Consider the following 20663-nt stretch of genomic DNA (forward strand, 5'->3'; position numbering starts at 1 on the left):
CAATTCACAATATCATCACATAGTTGCATATTCATCATATTGATCATTTCCCAGAACATTAGCATTAATTCAGAAAAAGAAATTAAAAAAACAGAAAAATATAACAGACAGAAAAAAAAAATTTTACAGGCCATACACTTTACTGATCCCTTTCATTGATCACTAGCATTTCAAACTAAATCTATTTTAACATTTGTTCCCCCTATTATTTATTTTTATTCCATATGTTCCTCTCATCTGCTGACAAGGTAGATAAAAGGAGCATCAGACACAAGGTTTTCACAATCACACAGTCACATTGTGAAAGCTATATCATTATACAATCATCATCAAGAAACATGGCTACTGGAACACATCTACATTTTCAGGCAGTTCCCTCCAGCCTCTCCATTACATCTTGGATAACAAGGTGATATCTACTTAATGCATAAGAATAACCTCCAGGATAACCTCTCGACTCTGTTTGGAATCTCTCAGACATTGACACTGTCTCATTTCACTCTTTCCCCTTTTGGTCCAGAAGGTTTTCTCAATCCCTTGATGGTGAATCTCAGCTCATTCTGGGATTTCTGTCCCACACTGCCAGGAAGATCCACACCCCTGGTAGTCATGTCCCACATAGACAGGGGGAGGGCAGTGAGTCTGCTTGCTGTGTTGGCTGGAAAGAGAGGCCACATCTGAGCAACAAAAGAGGTTCCCTTGGGGGTGACTCCTAGGCTTAATTTTAAGTAGGCTTGACCTATCCCCTGTGGGGTTAAGTTTCATATGAACAAACCCCAAGACTGGGGGCTCAGCCTATAGCTTTGGTTGTCCACACTGCTTGTGAGAATATCAAGAATTCAACTTGGGGAAGTTGAGTTTTCCCCCGTTCTCACCATTCCCCGAAGGGGACTTTGCAAATACTTTTCCACTCACTGATCATATCACTCTGGGATTCATCAGGGCATCACCTGGACAAACCAACAAAATCTCATGTCCTATACAAAGGTCCATGTACTTCAGGGGTTCAATCAACTATCTACATAAGTTATATTAGGAGATGCACTAGTCAAAGTATAGATTTGTACCAAATAAATATTTTTTGCTTTAGTCTCACACATTAGTTGAAATTTTAAAATATTAAGTACCATCTATTTTCAGCACACTGCAGTAATGACATTCTTTTGTTCTTCCTCATGCAAAAACATTTTTTAAATTTGTACATTTAGTCACTATCATTATACACTCTAGGCATTCCTAGATTACACCATCTCAATCTTTATCGTCATTCTTTCTTTGTGATTTCATTTATGTCCCAGCCCTCCTCCCTCTATCATTCTCATATGCAGCTTCATTCAGTGTTTTAACATAATTGTATTACAGTTAGGTAGTATTGTGCTGTCCATTTCTGAGTTTTTGTATTCAGTCCTGTTGCACAGTCTGTATCCCTTCAGCTCCAATTACCCAATATCTTACCCTATGTCTATCTCCTGATGGTCTCTGTTACCAAGGAAATATTCCAAGTTTATTCACTAATGTCAGTTCATATCAGTGAGACCATACAGTATTTGTCCTTTTGTTTCTGGCTAATCACACTCAGCATAATGTCTTTAAGGTCCATTCATGTTGTTACATACTTCATAAGTTTATTCTGTCTTAAAGCTGCATAATTCCATCATATGTAAATGTCACAGTTTGTTTAGTCAACTGTCTGTCGATGGACATTTTGGCTGTTTCCACCTCTTGGTAATTGTTAATAATGCTGCTATAAACATTGGTGTGTAAATATCCATTTGTGTCCTTGACCTCGTGTCCTTTGAGTACAGACAGCATATAGATGGGTCCTGTTTTTTAATCCATTCTGCCAGACTACGTCTTTTGATTGGAGAGTTTAATCCATTAACATTCAGGGTTATTACTGCATGGGTAGTACTTTCTTCTACTATTTTGCCTTCTGGATTTTATAGGTCATATCTAATTTTCCTTCTTTTTACCTTTACTCATAGTCTTCCCTTTCTACACTCTTCTCCACACCTCTCTTTTCTGTCTTCGTATCTGTCTCTAGTGTTCCCTTTAGTATTTCTTGCAGAGCTGGTCTCTTGGTCACAAATTCTCTCAGTGATTTTTTGTCTGAAAATGTTTTAATTTCTCCCTCATTTTTGAAGGACAATTTTGCTGGATATAGAATTCTTGGTTGGCAGTTTTTCTCTTTTAATAATTTAAATATATTATCCCACTGTCTTCTTGCCTCCATGGTTTCTGCTGAGAGATCTGCACATAGTCTTATTGGGCTTCCCTTGTATGTGATGGATTGCTTTTCTCTTGCTGCTTTCAAGATCCTCTCTTTCTCTTTGACCTCTGACATTCTGATTATTAAATGTCTTGGAGTATGTCTATTTGGATCTTTTCTCTGGGATACGCTGCACTTCTTGGATCTGTAATTTTAAGTCTTTCATAAGAGTTGGGAAATTTTCAGTGATAATTTCCTCCATTAGTTTTTCTCCTCCTTTTCCCTTCTCTTCTCCTTCTGGGACACCCACAACACGTATATTCGTGCGCTTCGTATTGTCGTTCAGTTCCCTGAGTCCCTGCTCATATTTTTCCATTTTTTCCCCTATAGTTTCTGTTTCTTGTCGGATTTCAGATGTTCCGTCCTCCAGTTCAGAAATCCTATGTTCTGTCTCTTGAAATCTACCACTGTAGGTTTCCATTGTTTTTTTCATCTCTTCTACTGTGTCTTTCATTCCCATAAGTTCTGTGATTTGTTTTTTCACACTTTCAGTTTCTTGTTTTTGTTCTTCCCTTGTCTTCTTTATATCCTCCCTCAATTCATTGATTTGGTTTTTGATGAGGTTTTCCATGTCTGTTCATACATTCTGAATCAATTGTTTCAGCTCCTGTATGTCATTTGAATTGTTGGTTTGTTCCTTTGACTGGGCCATATCTTCAATTTTCCTAGTGTGATTTGTTATTTTTTGCTGGCATCTAGGCATTTAATTACCTTAATTAGTTTATTCTGGATATTGCTTTCACTTCTTTTATCTAGGGTTTTCTTGCTGGGTGAATTTGTTGTCTATCTGTTCTTTGACAGTCTGTTCAGCTTTATCTGGTCCTTTAGCTTAAGTTTTGTTTAACAGAGGAGAATTTTTCAGTTCTTGTTTTCTTGTTTCTTGCCCTGCTTGTGTGGTGCCTTTCCCACACACACACTTAGGAGGGTCTACTTAGATATTATAGACCCCAGCCAGATTTTCCCATACCAAACTGGCCTCCTATCAGGAGGAAAGAGTCACCTGCATCGGTTTTCCCTGAGGGTGAGACCCAGCAGGATGAAAGACTTTCCTGTGAAGTTTCTGGACTCTCTTTTTCTTATCCTGCCCAGTATGTGGCGCTTGTCTGACTGTGGGTCCCATCAGCATAAGATGATGCGGTACCATTAACTTTGGCAGACTCTCCCTGCTGGGGTGTGGTGGAGACAGAGGAGAGGTTGTAGGCTGGTTTTAATGGCTTCAAATTACCAGGCCCTGGTGTCTAAATTCCTTGATGGAGGGATTCCACCTGGGTGGGGCTTCACCCCTCCCCCTCGGGAAGGCACAAGCTCCACGTAAGCCCCCAAAAGAGCTCACTTCTGCCGATGCCTGGGGCAGTTGCAGCCTGAAAAGTCCTGCCGCTGTATCCAGAGGCAGGCAAGCCTTTGTAGATACACATCCACAAAAACCTCTGTTTCCTTCTTTTTTTTTTTTTTTTACCCCCTTTTTTCTGTCAGTCTTGCCCCCTTGCCGCTGGGGCAAAAATGAGCAACCTATGCTTTGATTAGGTTCACCTAAGCTGGGGGCCTATTTTTAGTAGTCAGAATTTGTTAATTAGTTCCACAATTGGCGTTTGATTGTACCCAGTCCCTGCTGCTGGTATAGTCCTTTCTTTTCCCCTCTGGGAAGCGGCCTGTGGGGGAGGGGCGCTGGACACCGCAGCTTTGGGAACTCACGGTTCTGGGGGGTGCTCGCAGCCGGTACAGCTGGTCCAGACTGGGGTACGCTGTGTGTCCGGTCACTATCATGGCTCCGGGAGCTGTTCTGTACTGTTTCTGGTTATTTAGTAGTTGTTCTGGAGGACGAACTAAAATGTACATGTTGTTAAGCCACCATCTTGACCTGGAAGTAAATTGGTTATTCTTAACAGGGCATATTTTCACCACTAGGTATCCTAGCCCATACATAGACTTAATTGATGAGGGGGAGATGGCAGTATTCCCAGGCCATCTGTGAAGGATCTGAGTCTTCTCCTTCTATCTGCACAGGCCCCTAATTGCTAAGAAGAATCCTAAGATCCCAATGTCTAAGATGATGACCATCCTTGGGGCCAAATGGAGAGAGTTCAGCGCAAACAACCCCTTCAAGGGGTCAGCAGCTGCTGTGGCAGCGGCAGCGGCAGCAGCAGCAGCAGCTGTAGCTGAGCAGGTGTCAGCTGCGGTCTCATCGGCCACCCCCATAGTACCTTCTGGACCCCCCTCCCTTCCACCACCCCCTGCTGTTGATATCCAGCCCCCAGCCATCCGAAGAGCCAAAACCAAAGAGGGAAAAGGTAAGGAACCCTCCTCTTCCAAGCATTGTCAACCTCCCTCCTCCAAACTGCCTGCTTTCAAATTATAGCCTAGAACTCTTGTCTTCCCAGCCCTGATTGCTGGAGGAGAAATGCTTTCCAAGAAGGGGTCTTAGTAAAACTACAGCCCACAGAGAGGAGTCCAGACTCCCCCTATGACTTCCATTATCCCAGGATGTGTGATGACCTCTGCTCTTTCTCTCTTTATGCCCCCTCCTCATTCAGGTCCAGGCCATAAGAGGCGGAGTAAGAGCCCCCGAGTGCCTGATGGACGTAAGAAGCTTCGGGGAAAGAAGATGGCACCACTGAAAATCAAACTAGGGCTACTCAGTGGCAAAAGGAAGAAGGGAGGCTCGGTGAATGGCCCCTCCCTTCCCTAAACACCTGCGGGCCAAGTGCTGGGGTCCAGACACAGGGGTCCATGAGGGAAGCTGGAGCAGGGAGCCTCATGCCTGGGGAGGGGAGTGGGATCCTGACCACCTTACTGACCGCCATGGTGCTATGGGCAGTATGTTTTGCAGAGTGATGAAGGCCCTGAACCAGAAGCTGAGGAGTCAGACCTGGACAGTGGAAGTGTCCACAGTGCCTCTGGGCGGCCTGATGGCCCTGTCCGCACCAAGAAACTAAAGAGAGGCCGGCCAGGAAGAAAGAAGAAGAAGGGTAAGAGGTGTTAGCTGTGTGGGACCCTGTCAGTCTACCTTCTTCTCGTTCATCATCTTTCTTATCTTAAATTTTGATTTCTCTATTCATCTGTTCTCTCTTTCTCCCCTTCCGACCCTCATCCCTCTCTCTGTTCCCTTTCCTTCCAATGGGGTATGTGACAGTCCTGGGCTGTCCTGCAGTGGCCGGGGAGGAGGAGGTTGATGGCTACGAGACGGATCACCAGGATTACTGTGAGGTGTGCCAGCAGGGTGGGGAAATTATTCTGTGCGACACCTGCCCTCGTGCCTACCACCTCGTCTGCCTTGATCCTGAGCTTGACCGGGCTCCTGAGGGCAAGTGGAGCTGCCCTCACTGTGTGAGTACCTGGTGCCCTGCAACTTACAGCCCTCAGGGACCCACCTCTTTCTCTGTTATTTGGTCTCTGTTGGCCACTTCCCACCTCCCACATGCCTAGGCCACAGATGTTTAAGTGTCCAGGATCCTAGTTGCTCCTTTTCCTTCATCCCTTTAGGACCCCCAGAATCAACATTTTTGGAAACTGAGACGTCCTGTCCCTTTATGCCCACCTCTGCCCTTCTAGGATTTCAGTGTCTTGTCTTTGCCTCCGTCTTCTGGTCTTGCTCATTATCTGTTTCCTCCCCTCTGTCTCTGTGTCTGTCCTTGGCCTCCCAGGAGAAGGAGGGGGTTCAGTGGGAGGCCAAGGAGGAGGAGGAAGAATATGAAGAGGAGGGAGAGGAAGAAGGGGAGAAGGAGGAAGAAGATGATCACATGGAGTACTGCCGCGTGTGCAAGGATGGCGGGGAGCTCCTGTGCTGTGACGCCTGCATCTCCTCCTACCACATTCATTGTCTAAACCCACCCCTGCCTGACATCCCCAATGGCGAATGGCTGTGTCCCCGATGCACTGTGAGTATAACCATCTCCTTGCCACGTTTACTGTAGTTTCTTCCTATTTCTGGGGCCCAAATGTCCACCTCTCTTTCTCTACTCTCCTCCCCACTTAACTTTTGATACTCTTGTGGGTCCCCGATTTCCTACCCTAACGATGCTCTTTCTGCCTCTTTCTTTCCACTCGTATGTGTCCATCCTGAAGTGTCCCGTGCTAAAGGGCCGGGTGCAGAAGATCCTGCACTGGCGATGGGGGGAGCCACCTGTGGCAGTGCCAGCCCCACAGCAGGCAGACGGAAATCCAGATGCCCCAGCCTCCCGTCCTCTTCAAGGCAGATCAGAGCGAGAGTTTTTTGTCAAGTGGGTAGGGCTTTCCTACTGGCACTGCTCCTGGGCTAAGGAGCTTCAGGTACCAAGGCCTTTCCCCTCCCTTTCCCCTGTGCCCCATTACCATCTTCCCCACCCTATCTTCCTCCTCCGTTCTTTGGTCTTCCATATCCTTTGCTTTCTCCCATTTCAGACTTCTGGCCTTCACATGCTGCCTATTTCCTTTGTTCCCATATGGGGATGCTCTTGGTCTCTGGTCCTCTCCTCTCACTTCTGGCATTCATCCCTGAGATGTAACATAGACGTTCTTAACTCCATCTTTTCCCTTCTCTTTTCCCATTTCTTACAAATACTCCTGACCTTGGTAACCCTATTCCCTGCCTACTTTTGTTTATACGCCCCCATTCAGGTGCTGTCTCCTGATTGTTCTTTTGCTTTCACTTTACTTTCTGTATCTCTCATCCAACTTCCTTAATACCTCTCTTTCCCCATCCTGTTCTCCCTGCTGGCCTCTTCCCTATCTCTTTTTGTCCTCTGGATGTTTAGACTATCTCCTCCCCCTTCCTCTGTGCCCTGTCAGTTGGAAATCTTCCACTTGGTAATGTATCGAAACTACCAACGGAAGAATGACATGGATGAACCCCCACCCCTGGACTATGGCTCTGGTGAAGATGATGGGAAGAGTGACAAGCGCAAGGTGAAAGACCCACACTATGCCGAGATGGAGGAGAAGTACTATCGTTTCGGCATCAAGCCAGAGTGGATGACTGTCCACCGAATCATCAACCACAGGTAAATCCTTGGCCCACGGGAAGGCATTCTTGTGATATATCACTGTCCTTGCTGCAGTTACAGCCTCATATTAGTATTTGCTGTTTAACCAAATAATTGACCTAATGTCGATAACTCCTGCTGCAGCCCCAGCCCTTCTGAGGGCCTTTTTTCCTTTGGGAGATAGAGCAAAACTAGGAGAAAAGCCCATCGTAGCTCAGCCTCCTTTATCATTGCCTTCTCAGCGTCCTTTATCGTAGCATAAGAGATGACACTTGAATTTGGGGGTGGTGGCTTGAAAGCCAAAACAGGAGAAACATGATTCATCCAGACGGTGATTTCTAACATTGCATTCTTCATAGTACTTATTGCTGCCTAAGTGTTATTCAGTATATTTATTTCTTGTTTCCTTGCTGCCTTCCCAATTAGAAAGTGAGTTCCAGGAGAATCAAGCCATTTGTCTATTTTGTTCCCTGCCAAATCTCTGGAATAGTGCCTGGCACATAGTAGGTGCTTAGTGAAGACTGACTGATGGACAAATATCTGCCAGTGAAGCCAAGGGACATTTTGTATTTGTTGATTTTCAGGATGTTATCCTGAAAAAGTTTGGATAGCATTTTAACTGTTCTAGACTCCTTTTAAGTAGCTCATCATTGGGATTATGGAACAAAATTTTGCTTGTTTGCTGATAATTGTGTTAGGTAGGTCTTCTTTCTATTTATAATCCCTACTGTTTTTCTCCTCTTTCTCCTCCTCTTGGCCCCCTGCCCCACAGCATGGATAAAAAGGGGAATTACCACTATTTAGTGAAATGGAGGGACTTGCCATATGATCAGTCCACGTGGGAGGAAGATGAAATGAACATCCCTGAATATGAAGACCATAAGCAAAGCTACTGGAGACACAGGTGAGAGCGCTGATTGTGGGTTAGAAGGGAGCCTGGGGATGGGGTAAGAAAGCAAAACTTCCAGTTTAAAATGAGGGTGTAGGGGGACAGATCCAGTCTAGAGCTTAGGGTAATGGGATGCTGGGCTGGGTTGTTTGGGGTGGGTTTGGTCCAGAGGCAGAGTAAGGAACAGAACTAAGACCTGGACTGAGTAATGGGGAAGGAGATATTCCAGAAGGGGGAGGGTTGGCTCTGGAGTTGAAATCCAGAGGATGAGGGTACAAGAGACTGGGAGAAAGGAAAAGGGAGAAAACCTAGGTAATGGAAAAGTGAGTGGAAAGTAAGTTTGGAATGAGTTCCTAGAGGAGAGGAGGTTCCCAAGGACCAGGCCTCACCTAGGCCACTCTTCTCCCAGAGAACTAATTATGGGGGAGGACCCCGCCCAGCCCCGCAAGTATAAGAAGAAGAAGAAGGAGCTGCAGGGTGATGGGCCTCCCAGTTCTCCTACTAACGATGTAAGTTCTCTCAGTTGGCCCTTCTCCCAATACTGGAGCCATGGTGATTAAAGATTTCCTGGGGTTGTTGACAGAACTTCCCAGAGTTTCAACAAACTCTTTGAGTTTTACTTCTTCCTTCAATATTTGGCCTTGCCCCTAGAGTTAGTTGCTAGGAATTTTGGCATAAGGGGTAAGAGAGTCATCACCCAAGGTGATGAGTGGAGCTAGCAGACACATGGGGCTCTTCTCCCAGCTAGCCCTTCCCCATAGTGCTGCTGGGTTTTATTTTAAGCAGGGGGAGAGACTGAAAATTAGAACTTTTATAAGCTCAGGTCTTAGTAGAGGGAATTGTAAGCCAACTTGGTAACAGTGCCAGGGAGGGGAGGAGACAATTAGAGGACCAACTGGCTGTTCCCTTGAACTTTCTGACCTTTGACTCTACAGCCTACAGTGAAATATGAGACTCAGCCACGATTTATCACAGCCACAGGCGGCACCCTGCACATGTATCAGCTGGAAGGGCTGAACTGGCTGCGTTTCTCATGGGCCCAGGGCACTGACACCATTCTGGCTGATGAGATGGGGCTGGGCAAGACCATACAAACCATCGTCTTCCTCTACTCACTCTATAAGGAGGTGCTGGATTCTAGGGTCCCTAGAGCCCTAGCCTGGGGAAGAGGGGTGGAGGATGAGGGTCAAGGATGTGGGAGGGGTATGGCAGGCAGAGGATCGGGATATAGAATTGTGAGCCTAGACTAACAGTCACCCCCCATCGACTGCCAGGGTCACACAAAAGGTCCCTTCTTGGTGAGTGCCCCACTTTCTACCATCATTAACTGGGAGCGGGAGTTCCAGATGTGGGCACCCAAGTTCTATGTGGTAACATACACGGGTGACAAGGACAGCCGGGCCATCATTCGAGAGAATGAGTTTTCCTTCGAGGACAATGCCATCAAAGGAGGCAAGAAAGCTTTTAAGATGAAGGTAAGCCCCTCTACCTCATATTCTCTAAGACTTTCAGATCTATCATTTCTTTGCCTCAACCAGGATTTCCATTGCTTTCTTCCCCTTCTCAGCTTTCTCTCTCCTTTCATCCATCTGTCCTCATGCCTTCTACACTGCAGCCCTGGAGTACACTCCCAGGGGCATACGTGGATCTATGCATATTTTAATCTGTGTCAGAACTGAACATAGGAGTGGAAGTTTAGGGGCTATTTTCAGTAATCTCTGCGTGATATCCAAGTTGAAGGTCAGAATAACTGATTCCTTTTGGGAGTCACAGTCAGGACAAGGTATCTGGAAAAAGAATGGGGACCACAGTCTAGATGCATGAGTATAGGTTGGCAGCTGAATGGGCAGTGGTTGTGTTGGCAGAGGGAAGCCCAGGTGAAGTTCCATGTTCTCCTGACATCGTACGAGCTGATCACCATTGATCAGGCAGCACTTGGCTCCATCCGCTGGGCCTGCCTTGTGGTGGATGAGGCCCATCGGCTTAAGAACAACCAGTCCAAGGTGAGCAAGATTCTCAGACCTCAGAAATTAGGATCATTTGTCCTGGTCTAAAAAAAAAAAGGTTCTGGGGGCTTTCTGGAGTCTGGGAGGCAGGATGCCTGGGACCCTCTAGGGAGAGATACTGGGGATCTGGGGCCTCTGCTCCTGAGGGAAATGGGAGCTGGAGGCAGGCAAAGTTCTTGCCACTGATAGACCCTTTTTTTTTTTTTTTTTGCCTTTCCTTGCCCCATCTTCTAGTTTTTCAGGGTCCTCAATGGCTACAAGATAGATCATAAGTTGCTGCTGACAGGGACCCCATTGCAGAATAATCTGGAGGAGCTCTTCCATCTGTTGAACTTCCTTACCCCAGAGAGGTTTAAGTAAGTGGCTCCCTAAGGCAACAATGGAGAAATGAGAGGTTAAGGGGCCTAGAAGAGGAGCTGTAGAAGATTATCTAGGGGTAAAGAAGAGAGCCTGAGATCAAGGGCAAAGAACCTGATGACCTGTTCATTTTCTCCTCTTGCTGCTAGCAACCTGGAGGGCTTCCTGGAGGAGTTTGCTGATATATCCAAAGAGGACCAGATTAAGAAACTGCATGATTTGCTGGGGCCACACATGCTGCGACGACTCAAGGCTGATGTCTTTAAGAACATGCCAGCCAAGACAGAGCTCATCGTTCGAGTGGAGCTGAGTCCAATGCAGAAGTGAGACACAGGGCAGGCCATGGAATTAGGGGGTGGGAATGCTATAGTGGTATGTCACAAGTTGGTGACCACGTGCATCATGATAAGTGCTTTCTTTATTATGCTTCTTCTTTACCCCTCTCCTGATCTTTAGGAAATACTACAAATACATCTTGACCCGGAATTTTGAGGCCTTGAATTCACGAGGTGGTGGGAACCAAGTGTCGCTACTTAACATCATGATGGATCTTAAGAAGTGCTGCAACCATCCATACCTCTTTCCTGTAGCTGCTATGGTAGACATACATTGCTAGGAACTGATTAAATGCCTGGTTCTCTGAAAATAGGCATTGTTGAGCCCAGGGGTGCATCTGGGTTGGGAGGTCAGTGACTGGATCCCCAAGGAGAGTCAGAATGCATGAGGTACCGAGGCTGGGTTGATTTAAGCTTCCAGCTTTCATGGTACAGGAAGAAGGGGAGGGTGCTTCCCATGAACTTCTCTTCTCTTACCTTCTTTTCAGGAGTCCCCAAAACTCCCCAGTGGGGCTTATGAGGGTGGGGCACTTATTAAAGCATCTGGGAAGCTTATGCTGCTGCAGAAGATGTTACGGAAGCTGAAGGAGCAGGGACACAGAGTGCTTATCTTCTCGCAGGTGATCCAACCCTTACCTTGCTTTTTATTATCCCCATTTTCTTTCTATTCCCTCTCCTCACCATCCAGACTTTCATCCCTGGGCTCCCACCCTTAAGAGTTTCTGCTGTAGTTAGTTTATTCCTGGCCTCTGATCTCTGATCTTAAGGCTGTGGGAAGCTGTAATCCAGCTTTTTTGAGCTGAATGGGAGAAGGGTGAGCTACCTTCTCAAGGAGATCTCTGGGACTGGGATATTTCTTAACCTTCTTGTGTGTGAGTGGGGTGGGGATGGGGGGGCACAGACCCTTTGGAAATCTGATTAAAACTATGGTTCCGCGTTCCAGAAATTGCACGTACAGTTTAATGCAGATTTTCTTGGGGTTTATAGATTCACCTGAAACATTCTCATGGGTATCAGAGAAGAACATCTGCCTTAGGAGAATTCTCTGAAGCCAAGAGAGTATGATACAAGTGTGGGAGAACGAGTTGGGAGAGAGGTGGAAGGCTCCAGGGTTGCCTAAGACAGGGCAGAGGTTCAAGTTTGAGAACCAGTGTGGGGTTAGAGTAAAGGGACAGTGAGGATAGATAGGGCTCATCTCGCTGCCTCGTTATACTGGACTTCTTCCTTTCCTCTTGCTCTAGATGACCAAAATGTTAGACTTGTTAGAGGACTTCTTAGACTACGAAGGCTACAAGTATGAGCGCATTGATGGGGGCATCACTGGTGCTCTGAGGCAGGAGGCCATCGACCGGTTCAATGGTGAGGGGGAGATGCCTCAGTCCCTGGCAGCTGTGGGAAGCCAGGGAAACTGGCGCCTAGGTCCCTGGGATGGGGGCAGGACAGGGCACTGACATGGCGGCTGTTAGGCACCTAGGGTTTTGAGTTGGGGACATGGTTGTTCATAGTCATAGAACAGTTAGCAATAGGTGAACAGAACTGCTGGGTGGAAGAAGACCCTGATTTCCCAACTCTAACCTCCTAGCTCCTGGAGCCCAACAGTTCTGCTTCCTCCTGTCTACCCGAGCTGGGGGCCTGGGCATCAATCTGGCCACTGCTGACACAGTCATTATCTTTGATTCTGACTGGAATCCCCATAATGACATCCAGGTAAGAACTCGCATTGTAGGGCACCTGTGCCCCTTAATGAGGAGACATGGGTTCTGAGGAGGGTGCTATGTGGGATTGGTTTCCCTTGTGTGTGGGCAGCATCTCCACTGCCTCTGCCCCAACCCAGTCCCTTCTCCTGCTCTGCAGGCCTTTAGCCGGGCTCATCGGATTGGCCAAGCCAACAAAGTGATGATTTACCGGTTTGTAACGCGTGCATCAGTGGAAGAGCGGATTACACAAGTGGCCAAGAGGAAAATGATGCTGACACACCTGGTGGTGCGGCCAGGGCTGGGCTCCAAGGCTGGCTCCATGTCCAAACAGGAGCTTGACGACATCCTCAAGTTCGGCACTGAGGAGCTGTTTAAGGATGAGAATGAGGGTGAGAGCCTATTCTGCTGCTCCCTTATAGCAGGTCCAGACTCTCTCATAAGCGCTTCTCCTCTGAAACCCCCTGAAGAAAAACATTTCTCTGCAGCTGTTGAAGGAAGAAGAGCCTTCTTTTCAGTAGTCTTCAAAGGAAGGTTGGCCTCTTTTCCTACCCATAGAAGTAAAAAAAAAAAAAAAAACATAAAACCTCTTAGGGAATAAAACTCTCTCCTCCAGAGATCTCATGAGAAAAAACCAAATATAAGGCTTTCCTCTGACTGTTCTCCAGCTCCACCCACGATTCTGTTTGGAACCCAAAGCCCCCTTTTCTTCCCTACTTCCACCAGGGGAGAACAAGGAGGAGGACAGCAGTGTGATTCACTATGACAATGAGGCTATCGCTCGGCTCTTGGACCGAAATCAGGATGCAACGGAGGACACTGATGTGCAGAACATGAACGAGTACCTCAGTTCCTTCAAGGTGGCACAGTATGTTGTACGGGAAGAAGACAAGGTAAGAGAGAGACCTTGAGGTGTCATGGGTCTATCCCAGGCTGTGCCTTAAGAGAAGTGTTCTTTACTGGTCCTTGAAAGAAGAAGCTGCTCTTTGCTCTACGTTTTTATCTGATCTCTTACCCCAGTACCCAACAAAAAGCGGTTTTACCCAGTAAACAACTTCCTGGTCTAATGGGTACAGCAGGACTTTGGGGAGAGACTTAGGCACTGAAAGAACAAGAAACACTGAAGGGTACCTTCTGAGTCAGTGTGGGAGGAATGCAGAGGGGATTAGAGGAGAGATTTAGAAAAGAAGGAAAGAGAAGGAGAAGGTAAGAGATCTGGGAAGTATGCAGTGTCCAGAAATGTCTGCAGCATTGAAGAGAGCTCGGAACAGCAAGGCTGGACTTGGTCGAGATAGGAGAGTAGGGAGTTTCATGCAGCAGAACTAAATGAAGAGGGAGGCTGCCAGCGCTCATTCTGCTTCCCATCAGATTGAAGAAATTGAGCGAGAGATCATCAAGCAGGAGGAAAATGTTGACCCTGATTACTGGGAGAAGTTGCTGAGGCATCACTATGAGCAGCAGCAGGAGGACCTGGCCCGGAATCTAGGCAAAGGCAAGCGTGTTCGAAAGCAAGTCAACTACAATGATGCTGCTCAGGAGGACCAAGGTAAGCACTGCCCTGGCTACAGAAGGTGGGAAGGAGGGAGCAATGAGGAAGGGCTCAGAGGCTGGGGTATCTGGAGGAAAAGAGAGAAGCCAGAGGCCAGGGTCCTGCTAAAGGGGAAAGAGATCAGGAAAGGTCAGTAGCTGGAGGCCACGTGGGTTTGTAAGCGATTTAGACTGTACATTGGTGGCAAAGGAGTCAGGCTGGGCACCCAGGGGTTACTGCAAAGGGACTGAAAGGTTGTGGTCAGTGGAGATAAATTCAGGATATGTGACACAAAGTTGGGCAAGGGCAGTGAGCCTGTGACCCATGGATGGCCAGAGCTAGGGCACAGGGTCAAAAGTCTCAAAGGTAAGGAACTCAGGCAGAAAGTACCCTAGCACAGACTGATCCAGGGGTCCTCACTGGCCACTGGCTCTCTTTTCCTTCTCACAGATAACCAGTCAGAGTACTCAGTGGGGTCAGAGGAGGAAGATGAAGACTTCGATGAACGTCCTGAAGGTGGGATCATTTTTCCTGACTTTAGACCCAAGTTCTTCCCCTTATACTTCTAAATTTCCTTTTTTTAAAATGCAGTTTTATTGAGACTTAGTCACATACCATACAACCCATCTAAAATATGTAATTATTGGCTCACAATATTATCCCATAGTTGTACATACAACCCAATGATCAATTTTAGAACATTTTCATTACTCCAGAAAAGAAATAAAAAGGAAAAGGAAAACCCAAATCCTCTCATTTCCCATAGCCCCCCATTATTGACCCATAGTATTGGAGTGGTATATTTGTAATATACTACTGTTGTTGATGAAAGAGTATTAAAATACTATTGTTAACTATAGTCAATAGTTTCCTTTAAGCCCACTTTTTTTTTTTTCTGGAAATTTAAATTTTTTTAAATACCAAAAAACACCAAACAAACACAAACATTCCTATTTTGATCGTTCCATTCTACGTATATAATCAGTAATTCACAATATCATCTCATAGTTGCATATTCATCATCATGATTATTTCTTGGAACATTTGCATCTATTCAGAAAAAGAAATAAAACAAAAACAGAATCCTTTTTATTTAGTTAGTTATTCATTATTTATTAAACATACCAACATACCAACACAAACATTCTTAGAACATTTGCATCAATTCAAAAAAAGAAATAAAAAGAAAAAAATTCATACATACCATACCCCTTACCCCTCCCTTTCATTGATCACTAGCATTTCAATCTAAATTTATTTTAACATTTGTTCCCCTTATTATTTATTTTTAATCCATATGTCTGCATCCTTTATTTGCTCCTAGTTTTAAAATCTGATTTGACTGCTTCAGGCTCACTGTGTTAGCAGTTCTAAAAGTGCTTAGAAGAGCATTAGCAATGCCTCCAGTGTGACACAGGCCTTTCCTGGGTTTTGTGTCTGTGGCAAGGGGGCCTTGAGAAGGACTGAGGGGCAGAGGCCGGGCACCTATTAACCAAGCATCCGGTGCTCCTGCCTCCCCCACCCCAGGGCGTCGTCAGTCAAAGAGGCAGCTCCGGAATGAAAAGGATAAACCACTGCCTCCACTGCTGGCTCGAGTTGGGGGCAACATTGAGGTGAGAGTTGGGTCCAGGCACCTGTGAGTAGAGGATAGGGTGTGTCGGGGTGGGGGATTGAGGCCTGGGTCACTGAGGGTAGAAAAGACCAAGAAGTGAGATACCTGGGTGTTCATCCTCGACTCCTGCCGTACCCACCCACAGGTGCTGGGCTTCAACACCCGGCAGCGGAAGGCATTCCTCAACGCTGTGATGCGCTGGGGAATGCCGCCTCAGGATGCTTTCACCACTCAGTGGCTGGTGCGGGATCTGCGGGGCAAGACAGAAAAGGAGTTTAAGTGAGTGAGGGTGATACGGAGCTGAGTGGGATGGAAGGGTAAGAGCTTTGGGTGTCAGGAAGTTACTTTCTCCTGGCCACCATATGATGTGACCTTACTCAACTGATCATCACCCTCCCTGCCAAACCATATTCACTGGCTTGGTTTCCTGGGGGGTGGGCACAGCCTACTCCACCTCCCCTCAGACGAGCCTAGAGTAGAGAGGCTGGGCATCCTTCCCCATGGGAGAGGCATTTGAGAAAGGGCCCTCACCTCAGCTGCCCTAGCTTCACATTCTCGTGGTCACTTGCAGCCTGGCAAGGGAGCTGGTGTAAGCGATGAAAAGTTGACTGATGGGGCCTGGGAGCAAAGTACCAAGGACTAGTAGATATGGAAATCCAAGGGGCAGGGCAGACGGGAAGTTAGGATTTGGAGAGATGGAAATGGTGAGACTGAAAGGACCAGGGTAGGACTCCTGGGATCTTGGCGCTCAGAGGTTCAGCCATCCCTATGCCTCCCTCACTGCCCTGTGCCCTTGTAAGGTGCCCCTGACCCTCCCCCACGACCCCATGCTCCTTAGGGCCTATGTGTCTTTATTCATGCGCCATCTCTGCGAGCCCGGGGCAGACGGCTCTGAAACCTTTGCTGATGGTGTTCCTCGGGAGGGACTGAGTCGCCAGCAAGTGTTGACCCGCATTGGAGTCATGTCTCTCGTCAAGAAGAAGGTATCAGTCTTCCCTTCAACCCTGGAAGTCAGGCTGACTACATAGGCACTGCCCTTCCTCTCCCTTCTGTCTCTGAGTCTTAGACTCACACTGGTGCAGGATTGCGGGGGAATGGAATTTCCCTTGTGTCCAGTGCCTGGAGCTGACCTGTGTGCCTATACCCCCTCTTGTCAGGTACAGGAGTTTGAGCACATCAATGGGCGCTGGTCTATGCCTGAGCTGATGCCTGACCCCAGTGCCGACTCTAAGCGCTCATCCAGAGCCTCCTCTCCTACCAAAACCTCACCCACCACTCCTGAGGCTTCTGCTGCAAATAGTCCCTGCACCTCCAAACCTGGTAATCCAAAGTCAGGGAATGACTGGAGAGACAGAGAGGGACCCAGAGCATCACTCAGACCACAGGGTCTGGGGTTGGAATTCGGGTTCGGGGTGGGTGGGGTCTCCCTGCCTTCCTTACTCTCCCTTCCCCTGCAGCTACTCCAGCTCCCAATGAGAAAGGAGATGGAGTAAGGACACCTCTTGAAAAGGATGAAGCTGAAAACCAGGAGGAGAAACCTGAGAAGGATAATAAAATTGGAGACAAGATAGAGACAGAGGTGTGTGGATGCCTGGCTCCACTTCAGCAGAGAATATTTAGGGGTTTGGAGGCCCAGGAGCCCTCCAGGTCATCCAACTCCTTGTCTTCTTCCAGGCTGATGCTCCTAGCCCAGCCCCTTCACTTGGGGAGCGGCTAGAGCCAAGGAAGCTCCCTCTAGAGGATGAGGTCCCTGGAGTAACTGGAGAAATGGAGACTGAACCTGGGTACCGGGGGGACAGAGAGAAGTCAGGTGGGTCATGGCCTGAGGAGTTTTGGGGGAGGATTAGAACTTGGGGGTCCCTCCTCTGGGGTCAGGGATGAGGGTGACATCCTCCCTTCCTGTCCCTGCCCCCTCCCACAGCTACAGAGTCGACGCCAGGAGAGAGGGGGGAGGAGAAGCCGTTGGATGGACAGGAACACAGGGAGAGGCCGGAGGGGGAAACAGGGGATTTGGGCAAGAGAGGTAATGGGTGGGAGGACTGGACATCTGGGTCTCTGAGGGAATTGGGGGGTTGAATATGGGGGACCAAGTGCTTGGGTCCTGGGTGGATAGCTGCTCAGAGGGCCAGCGTAGTATAGGTAGTGTTCCTGGGACTGAGAGGCTGTCCTGCGGTGTGAGACTTGGCCTGTCTGCCCCAGCAGAAGATATGAAAGAGGATCGGGAGCTTCGACCAGGGCCACCTCGAGATGAGCCTCGGTCCAATGGGCGACGTGAGGAGAAGGTGGAGAAGCCACGGTTCATGTTCAATATTGCCGATGGTGGTTTCACAGGTGCGGGAGGTTCTCACTGCTCCCTGCTCCTCTCTGGGACTTGCTCATCCTCACAAGGTTTCTCATTTTGCCAGAGGCTTAACAGACCTCACATCTGCCCTGTAATTGCCAATGAAGTGGTGCATGCTGACCCCGATCCTTGTCCTAAATCTTCCTCAAGTGTGCTTCCAACTCCAAGCCCTCCAGTGTCACCTTTATGCTTAATCCTAACGTGGACCTTGTTGGTAACCTAACCTCTCACCTTCCTCATTCCTTCAAAGGCACCATTCATCCTCTCCCCTCTTAATCAGTTTCTTCATCAATACCTCTCTATTGGGTTGATGTGATTCACAAACTTCTGATGCCTCTTCTGTCTGCTGTCCTCTTTTCAGAGCTTCACACACTGTGGCAGAATGAGGAACGGGCAGCTATTTCCTCAGGAAAACTCAATGAGATCTGGCACCGAAGACATGACTATTGGCTTTTGGCTGGGATTGTCCTGTATCCTTTGATACATATGCAAGGACAGAAAAGGGCTGAAAACCTGGCTAGAGAGAGTGGAACTACAGAAAAGACAAATTCACACCCAGGGAATGGGGGTCATGCCCTATCTGGGGAAGGTCCGGCCAAAAAGAGGAAGTTTTCATAGCCAAGCCATTCCCTGTTAAATTCCTTGACAGCCCCCTTTCTTTCACTGGCAGCCATGGCTATGCACGATGGCAGGACATTCAGAATGACGCTCAATTTGCTATTATCAATGAGCCCTTTAAAACTGAAGCCAATAAGGGGAATTTTCTGGAGATGAAAAATAAATTCCTGGCCCGGAGGTTTAAGGTAAGGACCAGGGTAAAAAGGAGTAGGGTCAAAGAGGGGCTTGGGTCGGAACCAAGACCAGATTATGTGAACTTTTGGAAAGGTTAACTAACACCTTGTGTGTCGATGCCACACTTGGCGTGTAACCTTGTGTTGGGGAGAGTGGTCTGAATTAGGGCCGATGCTGGGGTTGCATTCAATATTTGTGTGGAGCTGAGAGCACTCGGGCCAGAGTAAGTGCTGGGTAGGCCTCCAGTTATGTATCTGGCACCCCCCTCCAGTCTCTGCATTCACATCTTGCCCCTGTGCCCTCAGCTCCTGGAGCAGGCGCTGGTGATTGAGGAGCAGCTGCGGCGGGCGGCCTACCTGAACCTGTCACAGGAGCCGGCGCACCCCGCCATGGCCCTCCACGCCCGCTTCGCCGAGGCCGAGTGCCTGGCTGAGAGCCACCAGCACCTCTCCAAGGAGTCGCTGGCGGGGAACAAGCCGGCCAACGCCGTCCTGCACAAGGGTAAGGGCCGCGGCGGCCCCGCGCGGGGGAGGGCCCACAACGCTGCGTAAGTCTTCACCCCGCACCCCTCAAAATCTTCCCACCCTTCTGATCCTTTTACCCTCTGAACCACCCCCCTCTGACCTCTAACCCCATCCCTGATGCACATCATACCCCCTTGGTTTTTAGCCCCCAGGACATGTGCAGGCCAACCCTTACCCATCCTAATAGCATTCACATCAGTACCCACCAGAGGTACCTCCCTTAGACTGGGTGGGACCTTACCCATGTGGCTTATATACAGTATCACCTCTTTGGTGACCTGCTCTCTTGCCACAGTACTTGTGTCACTCTCTCCAGGGCCTTGGCCTGTATATATTCCACAAAAACCTTTATTCCTGATGCCACAAATCACATTCCCTCACACCCCTTCACCCATGAGGCAAAAACTATCACCCATCTTACCCTCTGACCCTACCCCATGAAACTTCCCACTGATCTTCAGTCCTTCCTCCCAAACCCTCTTGCCTTGATAATAATAGAAATTCCAAAGCCCTCTAACCATCTTATTCCTACTTTATGTGTAGTAACTGACTCCTGGCCCCTTTGATTCCTGTTCTAATTCCTTGAACCTATAATACTGACCCTCTAACACTCCCCCACTCCTTACACATTACAACCTCAACTCCTCAAGTCTCTGATACCTCTTCCCACTTCCCATACCTCCTGACTGTTTCCTCCCCATCATTCCCAACCCCCAAACCTCCATCTTCCAGTATGGGATGTTCTGACAACTCCCCGCCCCCATGTCTTCCAATGTCCTCCTACCTCCCTTTCTCCATCATATTCTTTTTTTCTTTCACTTTTTCCATATTCTTTCTTTCCATCTGTCCTTTGTGGTGATCTCCTCTCTCTGTCTCTTTACCTGATAATTTTTCTTTTTCCCTGAGTTGCTTTCTTTTCCTGTCTATGTTCTTGGTTTCTGGTTCTTTGTCACCTGTGTCCTACTCTTTCTTTTTCTGACTGTATCTGTCCATATGATTCCTTGTCTCTTTTTCTGGCTCCATCTCTTTCTTTCCCTGTCCTTCTCTTGCTCTTCTTTCTCCGTGGCCCGGGCCCCAGTTCTGAACCAGCTGGAGGAGTTGCTGAGCGACATGAAGGCGGACGTGACCCGCCTGCCAGCCACGCTGTCCCGAATACCCCCCATCGCAGCCCGCCTTCAGATGTCCGAGCGCAGCATCCTCAGCCGGCTGGCCAGCAAGGGCACGGAGCCTCACCCCACACCGGTAACCCTCTTTCCCCCTAACGCCAGTTTTCCCCTTTGGTACTCTTCCTGCACATATACATACACTTCCATCAGAATCCTGTACAATATGGAAAAACAACTTGCTAGAACACACAC

The 20663-nt window shown here is 48.0% G+C and overlaps 1 protein-coding gene and 1 non-coding gene across 7 annotated transcripts in view; both read left to right on the plus strand.

The window, feature by feature from the left end:
- Positions 1–20663, plus strand: part of CHD3 (chromodomain helicase DNA binding protein 3) — a 30245-nt gene that overhangs the window by 7548 nt on the left and 2034 nt on the right. The window contains exons 5-38 of one of the 6 annotated variants that reach the window (XM_077165874.1): positions 4274–4557; positions 4801–4931; positions 5085–5235; positions 5400–5593; positions 5911–6144; positions 6332–6535; positions 7034–7245; positions 8000–8131; positions 8526–8625; positions 9052–9243; positions 9391–9591; positions 9982–10119; positions 10357–10478; positions 10629–10802; positions 10936–11077; positions 11303–11434; positions 12056–12173; positions 12397–12521; positions 12669–12900; positions 13235–13401; positions 13877–14054; positions 14487–14552; positions 15564–15649; positions 15794–15927; positions 16487–16631; positions 16806–16968; positions 17106–17227; positions 17323–17458; positions 17570–17671; positions 17848–17979; positions 18351–18459; positions 18660–18792; positions 19087–19328; positions 20384–20547. In XM_077165874.1, coding sequence (XP_077021989.1) covers positions 4274–4557; positions 4801–4931; positions 5085–5235; positions 5400–5593; positions 5911–6144; positions 6332–6535; positions 7034–7245; positions 8000–8131; positions 8526–8625; positions 9052–9243; positions 9391–9591; positions 9982–10119; positions 10357–10478; positions 10629–10802; positions 10936–11077; positions 11303–11434; positions 12056–12173; positions 12397–12521; positions 12669–12900; positions 13235–13401; positions 13877–14054; positions 14487–14552; positions 15564–15649; positions 15794–15927; positions 16487–16631; positions 16806–16968; positions 17106–17227; positions 17323–17458; positions 17570–17671; positions 17848–17979; positions 18351–18459; positions 18660–18792; positions 19087–19328; positions 20384–20547 — 5297 coding nt within the window. The remainder of the gene's footprint in view (positions 1–4273; positions 4558–4800; positions 4932–5084; positions 5236–5399; positions 5594–5910; positions 6145–6331; positions 6536–7033; positions 7246–7999; positions 8132–8525; positions 8626–9051; positions 9244–9390; positions 9592–9981; positions 10120–10356; positions 10479–10628; positions 10803–10935; positions 11078–11302; positions 11435–12055; positions 12174–12396; positions 12522–12668; positions 12901–13234; positions 13402–13876; positions 14055–14486; positions 14553–15563; positions 15650–15793; positions 15928–16486; positions 16632–16805; positions 16969–17105; positions 17228–17322; positions 17459–17569; positions 17672–17847; positions 17980–18350; positions 18460–18659; positions 18793–19086; positions 19329–20383; positions 20548–20663) is intronic. The other 5 variants (XM_077165875.1, XM_077165876.1, XM_077165877.1 and 2 more) reach the window with 5 other exon arrangements.
- LOC143689304 (small Cajal body-specific RNA 21) lies at positions 16064–16203 on the plus strand. The gene has a single exon (XR_013178746.1).

The sequence above is a fragment of the Tamandua tetradactyla genome, chromosome 6 (assembly GCF_023851605.1).
Source record: "Tamandua tetradactyla isolate mTamTet1 chromosome 6, mTamTet1.pri, whole genome shotgun sequence".
Taxonomy (NCBI): Eukaryota; Metazoa; Chordata; class Mammalia; order Pilosa; family Myrmecophagidae; genus Tamandua; species Tamandua tetradactyla.